The sequence below is a fragment of the Glycine soja genome, chromosome 4, assembly GCF_004193775.1.
Source record: "Glycine soja cultivar W05 chromosome 4, ASM419377v2, whole genome shotgun sequence".
Taxonomy (NCBI): domain Eukaryota; kingdom Viridiplantae; phylum Streptophyta; class Magnoliopsida; order Fabales; family Fabaceae; genus Glycine; species Glycine soja.
In genome coordinates, this window is record NC_041005.1 from 1,509,995 (window position 1) to 1,526,408 (window position 16,414).

Sequence of the window (16,414 nt, forward strand, 5' to 3'; positions counted from 1 at the left end):
GAAATTTAACATAAAAATATTTTATTAAAAGATAAAAAATTATACCGACCATGATTATTTTTACATTTTTTATAATTTCTATAGTAAATATTTTTTATTTTCTTAATAAGTACTCTAAAATACTTAGTTAACAAGATCAAAAAAGAAAATGCTAACCATAGAGTATGTAAATTATGTAATTCTCAGGCCTATTTTTTTTTATATACCTTTCGTTATACACCTACTTATTTGATGGGAAGAAAATAATGGAGTACTATTAGTTTTTCGGATTGTGTTATTTTGGCTTTTTAGATTTCAATTGCCATATATAAATGGGTCTTTTGGGTTTTCTATAATTTATAATCGGATACTCACTTTATTTAATTTGATATTATATTTAACATTTACTTACATTTTTTAAGAATACATTATATGTTAAATATAATTTATTTAATGAAGTAAGTAATTTTAAAATTTTGTAAAAAAACTTTTATCTACTTCATATGAATTCTTAGTTTAATGTCTGAATTAATGAAACTTAATATGCACAAAAGATTATTGAACTCCTAGATCATATATACTAAGATCCCTTCTCTTCTTATATGCGTGTAGGGGGCATATCTAGTGAGATTATTTTTTCTTGTGAAAATGAGAAAAATTAATATTTATAATTACATATTATTACAAATGATCAAAATTAAAACATATAAATCCTACTTATAAGTTTGTAAAAATAGCCCAATGGTTTGGTTTATTGGGTTTGACTTATCCCTATCAATCTAATTTATTTTATTTAAAGTTGATTTTAGAAAAAGTGATTCAATCTATCACAGATTTTTAGTTAAAAGGATTTGTCTATCGATCCACCTAAAATGAAATAAAAAATAGTTGTTTTTCTAACAGAAAATTCAACAAAAAAAATCAGTTTTTTTTTAAAAAAATTAATTCAAATAAATTATAAAAATATAGTTAAATTAAATTTTCACAATCCATGCACAACAACTAGACATATTTTCACAAGCTAAAAGTCTAGAACTATAATAACAAAAATTTTTAAATTAGTCTTAAACAAAACACTAAATAAAATAATGGTAAACAATATTACAAAATACTAAAAACGTATTTTAGATAAATTTTACTCTATTTTTAATTAAATGTACAAAATATTTAAAAGTCTTAAAAAAATATTACAAAATACTAATAAGTTTTCTTTTAGGTTAATTAAATAGATCAATCCGACACATCATAGATTGAACCCGAATAAATCGGATCATAAATGGAAATTATGTTTTATTATCAATTACATTTTTTTCCTTTTTTGGCCTCGTCAGTGATACACCAAATTGTTTCGTAAGTTTGAGTGATTATGACAGCTCTAATATTCACCCAAAAATGAATTAAGGAATGTTTTTATTCTTATTCCATTCTTGTCTAAATCTAATCATGGAGATGATATTATTGGTTGTTGTGCATAGACATGACAATGGGATGGGGACGGGTATTGTCTCCCCAATTCTCGACCCCGACTCTCCAACATGGCCCCATACTTGTATCCGATATTCGACGGGTTAAAATTTATTATCTCGTATCCATCGGGTATCTCAGATCTTGTCCCGTACCTGATTCAAATTAGAAAAATATTTTTTTGTAAAGAAAATATTAAAAATTTGATTTAAAAAAATAAATTTATTGTTAAATATTTATTTTTAACTACTTATATATCAATAAATTAATTATAACGCATGTGTCTACAAAAATCGTTAAGAAAATAATATTAAATTATGTAAAAATTCTAAAATAAAATTAACAAGTAATAAAAATTCTAGATCTTTTGATTAAATTATGTAAGAATTCTAAAATTTTTAAATGGCGTGACAGGTCCGGATTCGGGGTCGGAACAGATGTAGTAATCTCATACCCATACCCTACTTTTGGTTATGAGGAAAAACCCGAGTCCATATCCGATCAACTCGAATATTATCCATCAAAATCGAAACAATTGGAATATCTCCTTGGCCAACCCACTACTTGGACCGAAGCGACTGCTGTTTTCTAATTGAAAGATTGGTTAATCTACTCACAACAACTCACAGTATACTGTGAGTTGTCCGAAAATCAAATATGCAAATTGGACATGCACGGGTACTTTTATTTTATAACAATCCATTCTTCTATCTTAGTATCTTTTACATTTAATTGCATCTTTTCCTCCACTTCCCGTCCATACTTCCCATTTCTTATATGAAAAATAATTATTTTTAGGACATTAATTAAGAACCTTAAAAGATAAAAAAAATTATTGAGATATGTAAATTATGCTTTTATATTTTTTTTCACTCTTTTATGATTTTTACAATAAATAATTATTCTTTTTAATTTATTAATCAATATCCTGAACACACTTATCAGTAAAATCCTTCTTATATATACAAACTGAGGCTAGGATGCTAACATCAAAATACAAGTCGTGATGGACTTGACTTAAACTAAAGAAGAGTGGTGACGGTGAGGAGTGAGACACAGATCGAGAACTGTGGCAATTATAATGGAAGAAGTGGTGGAAGTAAAGGTGAGTGGTAGACCGAGAGAGACTCAGAGCTCTCCGGGGATTTCAACTCCCAAAAGCCCATTTGCAACTCGTTTTATGAGCACCCCTTTAGCCAGCCCCATGAAGAAGGCCATTGAAAACATGCAAGGTTACTTGGGAGAAGTTGGTCGCTTCACCAAGCTTGACCCACAAGATGATTGGCTTCCCATCACCGAGTCAAGGAAGGGAAACGCATACTACGCTGCGTTTCACGTTCTTTCTTCAGGGATTGGATTTCAGGCTCTTGTTCTTCCATTAGCCTTCACCAGTCTTGGCTGGTCAGCTTTTAACTCTTTTTTTTTCCCCACTCCGCTAAAATATATATGAGTAATTAATGACCTCTATATATTTCTCAAACTTTTTCTTACATAACTCATCGTATTTACTCTTCTTATTCTTTTCCTCTTTAGGTATTTGGTTTCCATATACTGTTTTCCAATATATATAACTGGATTAGAATGATCAGTGGCTAACAATACTTTTTATTAAGTTGCATATATATATATATATATATATATATATATATATATATATATATATATATATATATATATATATATATATATATATTGGTGTTGATGCAGGACTTGGGGAATCATATGTCTCTGTGTGGCTTTTACATGGCAGCTCTACACGTTGTGGTTACTGATTCAGCTTCACGAATCGGACTCAGGGGTGCGCCATAGCAGGTACCTCAGACTTGCTATGGCAGCATTCGGTAAGCGTACAGTTATAGTTTTTTTTTTCTGGGGGTATTATTACGTGCAAAATCGCCAACTCATACATAAATGATTTTGGACATCTAAAAACTCATATTTCGCACTTAGTAAAAGAGGAAAAAAATATAAGTATCATAAATAAAATAACATGATGTCAAAAAAAAAATATTAATAAAGTATTTAATTAGAAAAATTAAGATATCTAAATATCATTGCTCGGACTTATAACTGGAATGATGGAAAAATATGGAAAAATCGCTGACTCTCAACTAATAATTAAAAACATCATTATTATGAATATTAAAATAAATACGGTAAAAAATTAGAAATCTTTTAACACATGATGATTTTTAACTGAATAATAACATACAAATTAATCGATACTTTTTAAAATTTTCAATTAACATGAATGTACGTTTTATATAAATATTTCTTATCCCATTATCTAATATATATTATCATCTAAGATAAATTTATTGAATTTTATACCAATTATTTTTAGTTATTATTATAAAATTCATACTTAAAATCATTTTTGATTATTAGTTAAATATATAAAAAAGTATTTTTAATATATAAAATTTAAATTCTTAATTTATTGAGTTTTTTATATATACTGTCAGTGTAAAATTAACACACTAATTATATATCAAAGATTGCACTTAAATAATTAATGGTGTAAAATACACTATCCACTATTTACCCTAATTTAGTTGTATGCAGGACCATATATTTTATGCCAATATAGTCTAGTTCTTTAAGAAAATAAAAAGGAACAAATGTTAAAAAGGAAGTAGATATATTTAAGGTTATCAAAGTCGAGAATTTAACTAGATTCGTGAGAGTTCCATAAACTCGATTTGTAAACTCAACTCGTAGACTCCTAAGAATTTATTTCATATAAAAATAATAACAAAAAATATATAAATAACATACTAATTAAATATTTCAACAATATAATAAAATAAAACAGTAAATCATAGAGTTGAGAATATTTAAATAACCAAGTCTAGTAATAATACATCACAACTAGACAATAACTTGTAGAGATTATAGTAGTGGTAGATCTTTCTCATCGAGGGTTTGATATTATTAAAGGTGGAAATTTTATATTTGAGAATAACACGTTAAATGAAAGTATGTTGGATGTTAAACAAATAAAAAATAATCAAAATGACTTGCATTTTGGTCTAATTTTTTTAACTTGCTAACTCGTTGACTCGGTGATAAACTCAAGAGTCTACCGAGTTTACTTTAAGTTTATAGAGTTTATCTAGAATCTAGTAAAAAAAAGTTTACTCAAGAGTCAACTCACAAAAAATAAGTGAACTTATAAACTCATAAGAATTAGCAAGTTAACTCGAGAGATAGATAATCATGAATATATTATTTATTCATATTTAAGTAACTTTAAATCATATCATCTCCTAGTAACAGCATTAAAGTTTAATAATGATACAGATCTTGCTTTTTCTTTCTTTCTTTTGATGTACTGTGTACATACTTATCCACATTTTAACATCATAAACATTTAGCAAATCTTAAGGTAGATTTATTTCAACTATTAAGAAAACAAAATGCTGTCTAATGAGTATTGTTTAAAGTGGATGCGATATGGGTATATACAACCCACCTAATATGACATGTCAAATGAATAAATGAAACAGAAAACATCATCTTACGTGCGTGTATCTAAAATATGTCGTCCTTCTTATTACATAATGATCTTATTTAATTGGAATAGGGCTATCACTTATAATGATACATGTACTCTGCATAAAAAAATGTCTCCCTCTAATCTAGTGATTCTGCTTGATTTTTACATCAGTTTTAATTATTATATCATCAAATTAATAATCGATTACCCAGAAAGAAGATAAATAATTGACATCGTATATAATTTTTTATTTCCCACTTATGTTTTATCATATTCTTTTATACACATTTTAAAATTATTTTTTGAGGGTCAAAGAAATAACAAAATTATTGCTCGTTAATTTTAAGAAATAAGAAGAAATTAACATTTTCCTTTAGAGTGTATTAGGATAGAGAATTTTAATTGTGGAAAGTAATTTATTAGAGAATTTAAATTTCTTTAATTTAAAATTAATTGTTTTGATATTTTCTATGACGAATTTAATTTTTTAGAATTTTAAAACATAATTTTAAACAACTAAAAATGTAGAATTTTAATTTTCTTATAAAAAGTGAGAAATTAAAATTCTCTTTCTTGATAGAAGAATCTTTCAAAACGTTTTCATATTTTCTTTATAATTTTTATCTTTTCTTTCACCTGAAAGTTTTTGAAATTTGTGATTCATTTTTTTTTACCCTCATAATTTTAATTTTTTTTATTCAAACACAAAATTTTAAAAATAAAAAAATTTCAATTAAAATATTTAAAATTCTTAGAATTGAGAATTTTTCAGAATTTTAAATTCGCTCGCTCGTTGAAACACTTTTATTTTTTTTTATAAAACTCATGCTTGTTGCACTTTAAGCATGCACAAGTTGGTCTGTTAGGTACTTAGGTCAACTTTATATATGGCTGTTCTATTATGGTTGATTGCCTCTCGTAAAAGCAACTTCAAAAGTAAATTACATATATATTATATTCTGTTAGTGATTTATAGTATTTAAAAATAAGCACCATACCCGAATAGTGATTAGTAGTGTAATCAATTAATTAATGTTTATCATATGTTGACCGAAACAATCATCGGCAATTGACAAGACAAAGGACAAACGAAACTGCGTGCAGGAGAAAAGATGGGAAAACTACTAGCACTCTTCCCAATCATGTATTTATCGGGTGGGACGTGTGTGACACTGATCATGATCGGAGCTGACACAATGAAGATATTCTTTCAGATGGTGTTTGGAACTGCAAGCCCACTCACAACCATTGAATGGTATTTGGTGTTTACATGCACAGCCATTTTGCTTGCCCAGTTACCAAACCTGAATTCAATCGCAGGGGTTTCCCTCATAGGAGCCATCACTGCAGTGAGTTATTGTGCTCTTATATGTATAGTATCTGTAGTCCAAGGTAGACTTGATCATGTATCCTATGAACCACCAAGGGGACAATCAGAGGCTAGCATGATTTTTAGCGCGTGGAATGCACTAGGCATCATTGCTTTTGCTTTCCGCGGTCACAATCTTGTGTAGGAAATACAGGTACATAAAAAGTATGCATGGTCAAGCATTTTGTTTGTACATCATAGGTGGATTTCTATAATCGGTGTTGCTGCGCATGCAGCTATTTTTATATGGAGAATGTTAATCAGTCCACTTTTAAAGGAATTTAAAGTGAAATTTTTTGTTGGATTAAAAAAATTATGTTGTTTATAATTTTTTAATTTTTTTTATAATTTTTTGATTAAATATTTTTTATTTATTTTAATTTCTTAAATAATGTCCTAAAAATACTTATTAACAAGAACTAATATTTATTATTGTTAAACTGTCCCCACCCCCCAAAATTGTAGGGAACCATGCCTTCGGATGCTAAGCAACCCTCACGCTTGGCCATGTGGAAAGGTGTTATGTTTGCTTACACAGTCATCGCCTTGTGTTTGTTTCCCCTTGCCATTGGAGGTTATTGGGCCTATGGAAATTTAGTAAGTATAATTAATAATTAATATCCGTAATAGACTATGTTTCGAATTATTGACTTTACGATTGATCATATAGAAGCTAACCGCTTGCTCTTTGATGGCAGATACCTACCAATGGAGGGATGTTAGGTGCTTTGCAAAAATACCACGAACATGATACATCAAAATTTATCATTGCTTTGACAAGCTTGCTAGTTGTTATAAACAGCCTCAGTTCCTTCCAAATCTATGCAATGCCAGTATTTGACGATCTGGAATTCAGATACACTAGCAAGATGAACAGACCTTGCCCGAGGTGGCTACGAATAGCCTTCAGGGGTCTCTTCGGGTGCCTAGCATTTTTTATTGCTGTAGCCTTACCATTCTTACGGAGTTTGGCAGGTCTGATAGGAGGCGCTGCTCTACCAATAACCTTAGCATATCCCTGTTTCATGTGGATACAGATTAAGAAGCCACAGAGATGTAGCACAAACTGGTACTTGAACTGGACACTAGGTGTTGTTGGGATGATTCTAAGTGTACTGGTTGTCATAGGAGCCATTCGGGGCATAGTTGCTCAGGGCATAGAGATCCATTTCTTTAATCCACAGTAGGAATTAGATACTATACTACGCTCAATCACAACACTGGAAGTTGATTTGCAAATGTTTCATGGACAAGCATGCGGAGCACACAAAAGTTGGGGACGTTAACTCCCATCAGAAATGAATGAGAGAATGACTCGCTTGTGACAACAACAGACATTCTATTCTAATTGTTTAATATCGATCATGAAACATGGGTCATTTTGATGTAAAATGTGTGGAAATAAAATGTATTTAACTTGCAGAATGTGCCAGAAAAGAAACATTAAGTTAATATGTTAGTCTGGCCAATAAATATTCCATTGACAACCACAAATCAAATAGGTCTTAAGTCAGATAAGGAAATATTTTCACATCATCGTCCAAAGTGAAGTTAAACAAGGGTTACATTCTCCATACAAGGCCAACACCACAGGAATTATCTTCTAAGGCCAGCAAAGCTAACAACACTTCGCACCTATCATTTAATCACCTTGTGCACAATATCACAGTGCTAAACCTATCTCACACATATGTCGTCATTATACAATAACTCATCTGATGGTATTTGAACATTCAAAGTCAAGGGGTCAAAAACTCAATAGTAACTTGCAGCAGTTGCACTGTGTATACAGAAATAAACAGCAAAAAGAATTGCCAAATATACATAGGTTGTGACAAGATCCTAGCATTACTAAGCCACATTGCCTCCAACAATGATCAAGATCAACCAATTGGATAAGCTTGTCTTGATGTAAAAACATCAATTATATAGTTCAGTCGACTTGCTATAGGTGGAATCAGATGATACACAATCCAGTGATGAATGAGAAGCGGGACCGATGGAAATGATTACAAATGGCCCAGAACCTAGCCAGTAAATGGGTGGTAAGAGAATAGGAAATATGCCAAAGGTCAAGACTTGATACCATTTTACATTGACAATGGAAGAAGCATCCTTCGTCTCTTTTTCCTTGCAAGCCTTACTTGCTTTGTAATTTTCATGCATAAAAGCAATAGGATTGTGATGCAGACTAAAATAAAAGCAAGCCGGATGTGCTTGAAGTACAGAGAGACTACAGAAAAAACCAAGAAAGCTAAAATAACAAGTTCCCATATTACAAAAAGCACCACATCCACCCTGCACCGCAATAAAGAGACATCATTATCACCAGATTATGTTATTCAAAAAGAATTGACAGACAGAAATAACAATTAACCCAACTAAATAGACTGCAACTATTTTATATGCATTTCATGGCCTTAAGTCATTTGTTTCATAGTGTTCAATTGGTTCATAAATTTGGGGGAAAGGGCAAAAAAGAGACCAAAATTTACTCATTTTCGTTGCACTTCCTACACTAGGGAGATTTGAAGTATACTACTTTTATTTTTCCTCTCTCCTCTTTTAATCAAAACCTATGAAGGGTCGATACTCAAAAAATGCAAAAAGTATGGTGTCCAACACATATCCAATATTGATGCACGTTCAATATCTATCCAAAATTATCCATTTACTTTCATTATTACTTTTTTTTTTTTTAAAATGCCTGATACACCTCTGATATTCCATGGATATGGCTCAGGACACAGTCATGTAACTACTGTAGTTTTTTTTTATTGTTAAAAGGCACCTGATAATGTCCATTGTTAATACGGAGCAACTCTCTTCCCAATGAAAATCTTATTATTCTATGAAGCCAAAACTTCTTTTGTATAGGACTAATGATACTTTTTAATTTTTATAATTTTGAGCCAATTTGTTTAAACTTAAAAAAAACAATTTTTAAAAAAGCATTTTTCATATAGTGCTTTTTTATGAAGTAGATAGGTTTTTCTACTTAAAAAAAAAAACAAAAAACAGCCTATTTTAAATAAAAACAGTTTAGACAAACATATCAGAAAATTATAAAATTGCTTATTTTATTTTAAAAATAAGCTCAAACAAACTGACCCTTTATGGCATTCAAACTTGGGCAGGGAATTGCATATTTTTGTGGCATGTTCATAGGAATAAAGAAATAAATATTCTGATATGGGTGGGGGAAAGATATGTAACTATGCTTACTTGTTATGACTACAAATTATATCTTTTTTGTAAACTGTAATCATCATTTATTGACTATTATATGTTTATATATTAATGAGCAATTAGGGATGCAAACGTCTCTTTACAAATAATGTGTATTTACATTAAATATATATAAATTCTTGTTAGCATATCTTGACCATGTGTATCTTGATTTTTAAGAAATTCCCTGTAACCTCATATCCATATCGTATTGTGTATCAGGACTTCCTAGACCAGAACAAATAAGAGAAATTTATTTTCCCCTTTGATCCTCTCCCCACTACATTAAAAATCCCTACATACCAGTAATTGTAAAGGTGAAACATTAATTTGTGCTTATGATTAGTGTAGCCATTTCAAGTTCAACAAAAATGTACTGATTGCTGGTCATATAAGATTCCAAAGGCTTGGCAAAACAATGATATAATAATTAATAAGTAAATACATGTGCCATCTGGAAGAAAAAATGGTTTATCAGTATGAACTATGAAGTTGGAAATCTTTTAGAGAAGCCCCTAAATATTAAACAAGTAGAACCTTTTTTAAAAGCAGCAAAATATCTGAGATCAAAAGTGTATGAGAAGAGGAGATTCAGATTGAATAGTCATCACTTCTGATTAGTTTAACTAATAAAGGTATACCTGTCATCCTAACCAATTGTGTTAAAACTTGGAACTTAACCATAGAGCCTAGACAACTACGCCAGTATATATACAGTGACAAGATCAATTTTGATAACATACCAATCTTCTCCTACTCCTACACATCAAAACCCCCCAAAGTAACTAATAACTCTGCACTTATTTTGCTTTTGTAACCAATGAATCTGATAACTACTTGAAGCCACTTTTCACCAAGCCAAATTTCAATATTATGCCCAACAAGATATAAGTCCTCCTTTTAAGACTAGCAAATCATATGAATCAAAACCTTGTTTTTCTGTTTGTATTCGTTAACTATCCTTTATCCTGGTTAGGAAAACCTACCTTATTTTGAATAACGAGATTAGGCAGATACCCAAAAATCAAGGAGTCAAACACAAATGGTATGTATGTGGAAGAACAAAAGGTGTGCGTGTGTGTGCTGGGGAACAAATTGAATACTAATCTAGACAACCACGCCCAATCGAATCACCATGTACGTGCCTACCAATTTATTTATTATAAGACTATTTTCCTAATCGAATCATGTTAACAAGTAACAACAATTTCCATCTTAATTTAAAAAACAAAAACAAAAAATTGTAACGGGAAATAAGCCAAATCCTGTGGGGAAAAAAACATTGGAAGTAAGAAAATAAAAAAACTCAAAATTAGCCGAGCGAAATTTGTGATCTTTCAATCCCATGTGTACAATAATTGTGAGGCAAACAATAAACATGGCAAATAAAGGGGGGGGTAGCGCATACCTGGAAGTGGTGATGTTTGAAGAAGTGGAGGAGAAGAACGAGACAGAGGCCCAGTCATGCTTGGATCGAATCTGATACTCTCGCAGCTGTTCAACCAGATTCGATCGTGTTATCATGGTAGCCCCCCTCACTCGCTGTCTCTAATTCTTTCTCTATCTAAAACGAAAACCAGAAAATGAATTTGATTGTAGTTAGAGCGAACTGACCATGCATCCCATTTGTTTTAGTCTCAGGCTTTCTGCTTTCAAACGGGCCGGCCTAGGCTCAATCTACATTAGGTTCCACTATTTTCTCTAAGTACACCTCATATCCCTTTCCTACCTCTTAATTACCCATCATACCCTCTTTTCCTTAAAGGAGAACACCCCCTTGGAACCCCTTTTCCTTTCCAGAGATGTCCATACTAACATATACCTATTATGAAAATATATTTCTAGAACTATGAATTAGTTATGGAAATATATTTTCTAGAATATATATATATATGAGCCTTAAATTTTGTTGGGTTGTAATTTGTTTCAAGGGTATTGTTAATGGCATCCTCTTTATTGCCAAGTATACACCCTGCTTTAGTTTTTTTATAACAAAAATACTCCTCACAAAAGGAAGCATGTTTGTTTGTTTGTATTATGGGTGTGTTAAAGAAATGTGTTTCCATTTTGTATCAATTTTGAATGCAAAAATAGAAAATTGATTTCATTTCCAAGTATAATTTTTTTAGTTAACTATTGATGGTCTAATTATTAGAGTTGGTTTATACAAGTTTGTCATGATCTAGTTGATGGATCTTGGTTGATGGGAAAGAGACCATGGATTAGTCTTTGGAGTTGGTTGATATCTCTAGTTGACGCAAGGAAATCATGGTCTTTGTCATTAGATTTGACCAATGCCACATATAATTAGGGGTAGATATATGGATTAACTCTTTAAGCCTATGAATTAAGAGGACAACATGCTTCTTTTTTTGAAAGTTGATATAATTATATTGAGTTTTTGAGTCTGACATGTTAAAAAAACATATAAATTTAATAGACTATTCATTTAACTCACCTAAGTTAAATATACAAATATTATTAATTTGTTAAGTTAAGATTTTCATCTTTAATTTATATTATTATTTTGTTATGTTTAAAATATTAATATATTTTAGTGTAATAGATTTTAAGTAAGAAGTTAAATTTTTTGAAAATTAAAATGATATTAAGTATTTACTCTGGTTAGTATTATTTTACTAAAAAAATATTATAATCACATGTATAGTTATAGAATATTTTTCTATTATTTCATCACAATTTTTTTTATTAAATTGCAAAATTTAATATTTTAATTTTTTTTAACGAGATAAAAAGAAAAAAAGAGCAACAAGAAAGTAACGCGGAGGATTACACAGGTGAATCCGTCGACATTCATTGCAATTTGTGATCAGCGAGGAAAGAAAGCAGGGAGGTTCTGTTGTAGGTGGGTGAGTAATAGTATCGGTCGTGTTGTGGATAGATCGGCATGGCTTCTTCTTCAGCTTCTCCTCGACCGAGCGCCGCCGCGGAACATTCGAGGAAGATATTAGGGTTTATGGCGCACGCGAAGCAACGGAAGGACAGCTTCATCCAATTCTTCGCCATGACGGGTATCCTTCTATTGAGCATGCGATCTTTGAGTCAGAAGTACAAAATCCATGGCCTCCAAGAAGACATCCACGCCCTCAGGGTCGACCACGGTTCTCTCACCGACCGCATCAACAACATCAAGAACGACCTCCTTCGAGAAGCTTCTCAAGATTCCACCGGCCTCTTCGCTTCTCGCCTTCGCCACCTCTTTGCAGAACAACACTGATCCCTTTCCCCTCCCTGTGAGTTTTTTTTTTTCCATCTCTCCGAAGAAACAATTAAATTGACTCGTGAATAATAATAGTCTTTGAAAGTGTTTTGTTGCTCTCTAGGAAAATTGGTTCTTGTTGAGGATATGTCTAATGTTTGCACTTAAAAGATTCGTATTAAATGTAATGTCCTGTGAGGATGAATTGAAGGGATACAATTAGAAGGGTCTTCATATATTTCTAACAGCTTCAAGGACATAAATTACATTTGGAAATTTGAATCTTCTTAGAAGCTAACCTCAATGTCGAAATTGTTCATTTTGTGTTTGTATTTGAAGTCACTTTGCTGGAGTAATTTCCCTAAAAATTCTGATGCCAAACCATTGTTCCTTCCAGCACACCTCAACTGCAATAAATTTCTTTGTTGTGCTGTTTTACAATTATCAATGGTTCCCCATGTGGTTTTGGAGGTAAACTTTAGTGGTTGCATAATTTATTAAGCATATAACTTAAGTTTGAATCCACACTCTTCCACATTTGCGACCAATTTACTGAGTGATAATATATATATATATATATATATATATATATATATATATATATATATATATATATATATATATATGCTTGAATTTCTTCAATGCTTGCAATGTCTCCATCTCTCTATGTCTCCATTTCTTTTATCTTAGCTTTTCGTTCTGCAACTCCCTTGCACAGTGGTTGATTAAATATCCACGCTTTGATTTGGCCTGATTTCCCTTTGAACAATGGTTTATTTAACTACCTTGGTAATCCGTGTATACTTAACCACCGATTTCACTCTTTCATTTGCTGTGTATGGACTGGCTTCTGAGTTAGTTGTAACTCATTACACAACTTATTTTAAATTTTGACCTAAAAGACCAATGTTAAGGTTCTTCATATAGTAAGATGATTGCTTCATAGGTTGTGAACTCATTATCACGATTCTTGTTACCACAATTTCATGGACTATTAGGTATATGGTTAAAATATATTTTATAATGAGGTGAGCAACCCTCTTCTCTCTATTAGGCTAATCCATTCTCAATTCTAATATGATTTGACGGAAAAAAATATAACAATTACTTTTGACTATGGAACGTCATAGAAACAGAAAAGTTCACAAGCTTAGTCAGAAAGAGTCATTTCATACAGATCCTCCTTTTAAGTAAGTTCCCTGTCTGCAGCTACAGCCTTTCTGCCTCAGTTTCTGTGTAACTGGTAATCCCAAATGCCTTTTTTTTATTCTCTTTCTGTAAGGTTGATACAATGGACTTGTATATTGGTCTATGTAGTGGATGATCATATATGTTTGTTTGTTTTTGTTAGATGAGTTTAGCTGAAAGGTTTAAAGGTTTCCATCCTTTTTCTCTTTAAGTTTTCTCGTTGATCAACCTGCAGATAATGTCTGTTCTTTTATTTTTGTTCTAGTAAACCCTTCCTTAAATATGACACCTTTTTTTCTTTATGATTACTTTGGAGATCATGAAATAGGGGAAACAATGTTTGTGGATAATGTTTTCAGGCGAATGAATTTTCTATTTTGACTGCAAAATTTAGACAAGTTTGAGAGGCACTTTAACTTACACCAAAATGATTATGGGAGATTGTGGTTTTTCAGGTTAAATTGGAGAGATGGAACCACAACAAGAAATGGAGTGGAATGAAGCCCAAAAGATTCCAATAAGCGTGGACCTTATAGTCATGACTTTATTAGTTTATTCTAAGAATGTAGACGAATATGGGTCAGCCTGCAAACTTGGTCGACCCAACCTAACTTGAAAGGGATTTTATGTTTTGAAAGTGGCATGGTTACCGTTGGTTCCTACAAAATTTGTCATTGGCTCTTAACACCACATGAAATTATCCTTCTATCTCTAATTTAAAAATTTCCCATCCTTCCATCTCCTTTGTTTCCCCCCCTTCAACGTCCCTCTGCAACGCTAATTTTATTTTGCATTATTTTGTTAAACAGAATTCTGTTGTAGATAATGCTGTAGTAAAATTATGATTCTGGTGTTTTTTTTGAAATAAAACTCAGTAACGAAATCATGGTTTCGTTAATTATTTTTTTGGGGTTTTGAATGTCAATTGTGATTTTATTATGTATCCTAGTGTAAATGACACAATTTCATGTTTTAGTAATATGGTGAATATGGATAATATGCCTAACAGAAAGTAATGTTTAGTTAACGCGTATCATAAAAAATCGTGTTCAGTCAATTATTGCAGTTCTCAGTCAATAAAGAACACTGTATGTATTTTTAATTTTTTTCCATTTTTTTTGTAAAAAAAATAGTAAAATGGACTCACAATTCAATTGTTGTTTTTTACGCCCCTTAGCTCAAAGAATCACGATTCTTTTGTGTTAATGCGGGTGTCACGATTCTATTATATTAATAACAGTGTGAAAATTGTTGTAAAACAAAACCATGATTTTATTATGCATGACTAGAACCATAATTTCGTAGGAAAGACAATTTCAAAATAAATAAAAAAGGATCAATTTCTTGATAGAGATCAATAGCAACTCCTCAGTGGCATCAATGTAACTCAGTTTTCAAGTAGGAGAACTTTTGAACCAACTAAGTCAATTCATGTTGTTTTTTTCTAATTTTTAAAATGATATTATTGATATTTTTATGAAAGCAGCTAATTAGTGATTAGTAACGAGAAGAAATAAACCTTTGACAATAATCACCAGTACTGATAAAAATATTATAAAGAAAAATTAACATAAAGCCAACAAAGTTCAAGATTGGTCACCAACCAAACCACACTGTCTTAAAATTAAATAAGGAGTATAAAAAAATTCTAAGTAACTTAATCAGTCAAAAGTATGCCCGCCTAATTGAGATATTGTAATAATGATTCATGTTATTGATAGTTAGACTTATAAATTACAACATCATAACAATACGTTTAATTTTTTGTTATATTTTTTTTCCGTCAAATCATATAACGAAAAGACGCCATGATAACACTTCTATTTTTTTTGTTACATTTTCCCCCATCATATCATATAACCAAACATATCATTAATTTATCTTCTCTTCTTGTCTTATCTCTCTCAAAAGATGTAGACACATGAGAGGTGTATAAGCATATTTTTCGAAAATTTATTGGCTTTAGAAATAAGGGTAGACTTGTTTGTATTTTTGGAGCAACAGACATCCAGAGATAAAGAATAAAAAAAATAAAAATCACAAGCACCCTTGGTGCCTGGTGGGAATAAAGAGATATTAGATTCTTTAACTCCAACTTCAATTTATTAGTTAACCGATTATCTGAGTAAACTTCAGCTACCAGATCATGAATCTCTCTCTCTTTCATTTTGGTTGAGGGACTTCTGCTGCCATGTGGGGTGGTGACAAATATGGTGGATTGTTTGTACGTGTAATGAGAGACCTGACAAATGTAAGAGCGGCAGGAAAGATGACACATTTGCATTTGTCAAATGACCAGTTTGCTTTGTTTCATTAACTGGGCAAAAAGTCAAAAAAGTACATAATAAAGCTACATTTTTTTATCATTGTACCAGCACCAACCAAATTTAAACAGTAGTAGTATTTTTTTTTTGTAAAATATATTTAATTTATAAAATATTACTCCCTTTTCCATCGTCAAAAAAAA

At 31.0% G+C, this 16,414-nt stretch overlaps 4 protein-coding genes across 4 annotated transcripts; 3 read left to right on the plus strand and 1 right to left on the minus strand.

Annotated features, from left to right (window-relative positions):
- Window positions 1–2,444: 2,444 nt before the first annotated feature.
- On the plus strand, window positions 2,445–7,733 carry LOC114408525 (lysine histidine transporter-like 8). Its single transcript, XM_028371606.1, has 5 exons — window positions 2,445–2,844; window positions 3,151–3,284; window positions 6,047–6,465; window positions 6,777–6,908; window positions 7,010–7,733. Exons 1-3 carry the CDS (start codon window positions 2,525–2,527, stop codon window positions 6,454–6,456), a joined length of 864 nt encoding a protein of 287 aa, XP_028227407.1. The 5' UTR covers window positions 2,445–2,524; the 3' UTR covers window positions 6,457–6,465; window positions 6,777–6,908; window positions 7,010–7,733.
- LOC114408286 (lysine histidine transporter-like 8) lies at window positions 6,783–7,498 on the plus strand. The gene is made up of 2 exons (XM_028371324.1): window positions 6,783–6,908; window positions 7,010–7,498. The coding sequence occupies exons 1-2, from the start codon at window positions 6,783–6,785 to the stop codon at window positions 7,496–7,498; spliced, it is 615 nt and encodes a 204-aa protein (XP_028227125.1).
- Window positions 7,734–7,810: 77 nt separating the features above from the next.
- On the minus strand, window positions 7,811–11,154 carry LOC114408526. Its single transcript, XM_028371607.1, has 2 exons — window positions 10,948–11,154; window positions 7,811–8,609 (listed from the first exon to the last, which is right to left on the minus strand). The coding sequence occupies exons 1-2, from the start codon at window positions 11,061–11,063 to the stop codon at window positions 8,402–8,404; spliced, it is 324 nt and encodes a 107-aa protein (XP_028227408.1). The 5' UTR covers window positions 11,064–11,154; the 3' UTR covers window positions 7,811–8,401.
- Window positions 11,155–12,304: 1,150 nt separating this feature from the next.
- On the plus strand, window positions 12,305–14,848 carry LOC114408527. The gene is made up of 2 exons (XM_028371608.1): window positions 12,305–12,793; window positions 14,403–14,848. The coding sequence occupies exon 1, from the start codon at window positions 12,448–12,450 to the stop codon at window positions 12,775–12,777; it is 330 nt and encodes a 109-aa protein (XP_028227409.1). The 5' UTR covers window positions 12,305–12,447; the 3' UTR covers window positions 12,778–12,793; window positions 14,403–14,848.
- The last annotated feature ends 1,566 nt before the right edge of the window (window positions 14,849–16,414 follow it).

Excerpts from the sequence above, each read along its gene's own strand:
- LOC114408525 (XM_028371606.1), top strand. The coding sequence starts at position 2,525 with ATGGAAGAAGTGGTGGAAGTAAAGGTGAGTGGTAGACCGAGAGAGACT. Across the intron at positions 2,845-3,150 it reads GCCTTCACCAGTCTTGGCTG|GACTTGGGGAATCATATGTC; the intron begins GTCAGCTTTTAA and ends GTGTTGATGCAG. Across the intron at positions 3,285-6,046 it reads ACTTGCTATGGCAGCATTCG|GAGAAAAGATGGGAAAACTA; the intron begins GTAAGCGTACAG and ends AACTGCGTGCAG.
- LOC114408286 (XM_028371324.1), top strand. The coding sequence starts at position 6,783 with ATGCCTTCGGATGCTAAGCAACCCTCACGCTTGGCCATGTGGAAAGGT. Across the intron at positions 6,909-7,009 it reads ATTGGGCCTATGGAAATTTA|ATACCTACCAATGGAGGGAT; the intron begins GTAAGTATAATT and ends CTTTGATGGCAG.
- LOC114408526 (XM_028371607.1), bottom strand. The coding sequence starts at position 11,063 with ATGATAACACGATCGAATCTGGTTGAACAGCTGCGAGAGTATCAGATT. Across the intron at positions 8,610-10,947 it reads TCAAACATCACCACTTCCAG|GGTGGATGTGGTGCTTTTTG; the intron begins GTATGCGCTACC and ends ATTGCGGTGCAG.
- LOC114408527 (XM_028371608.1), top strand. The coding sequence starts at position 12,448 with ATGGCTTCTTCTTCAGCTTCTCCTCGACCGAGCGCCGCCGCGGAACAT.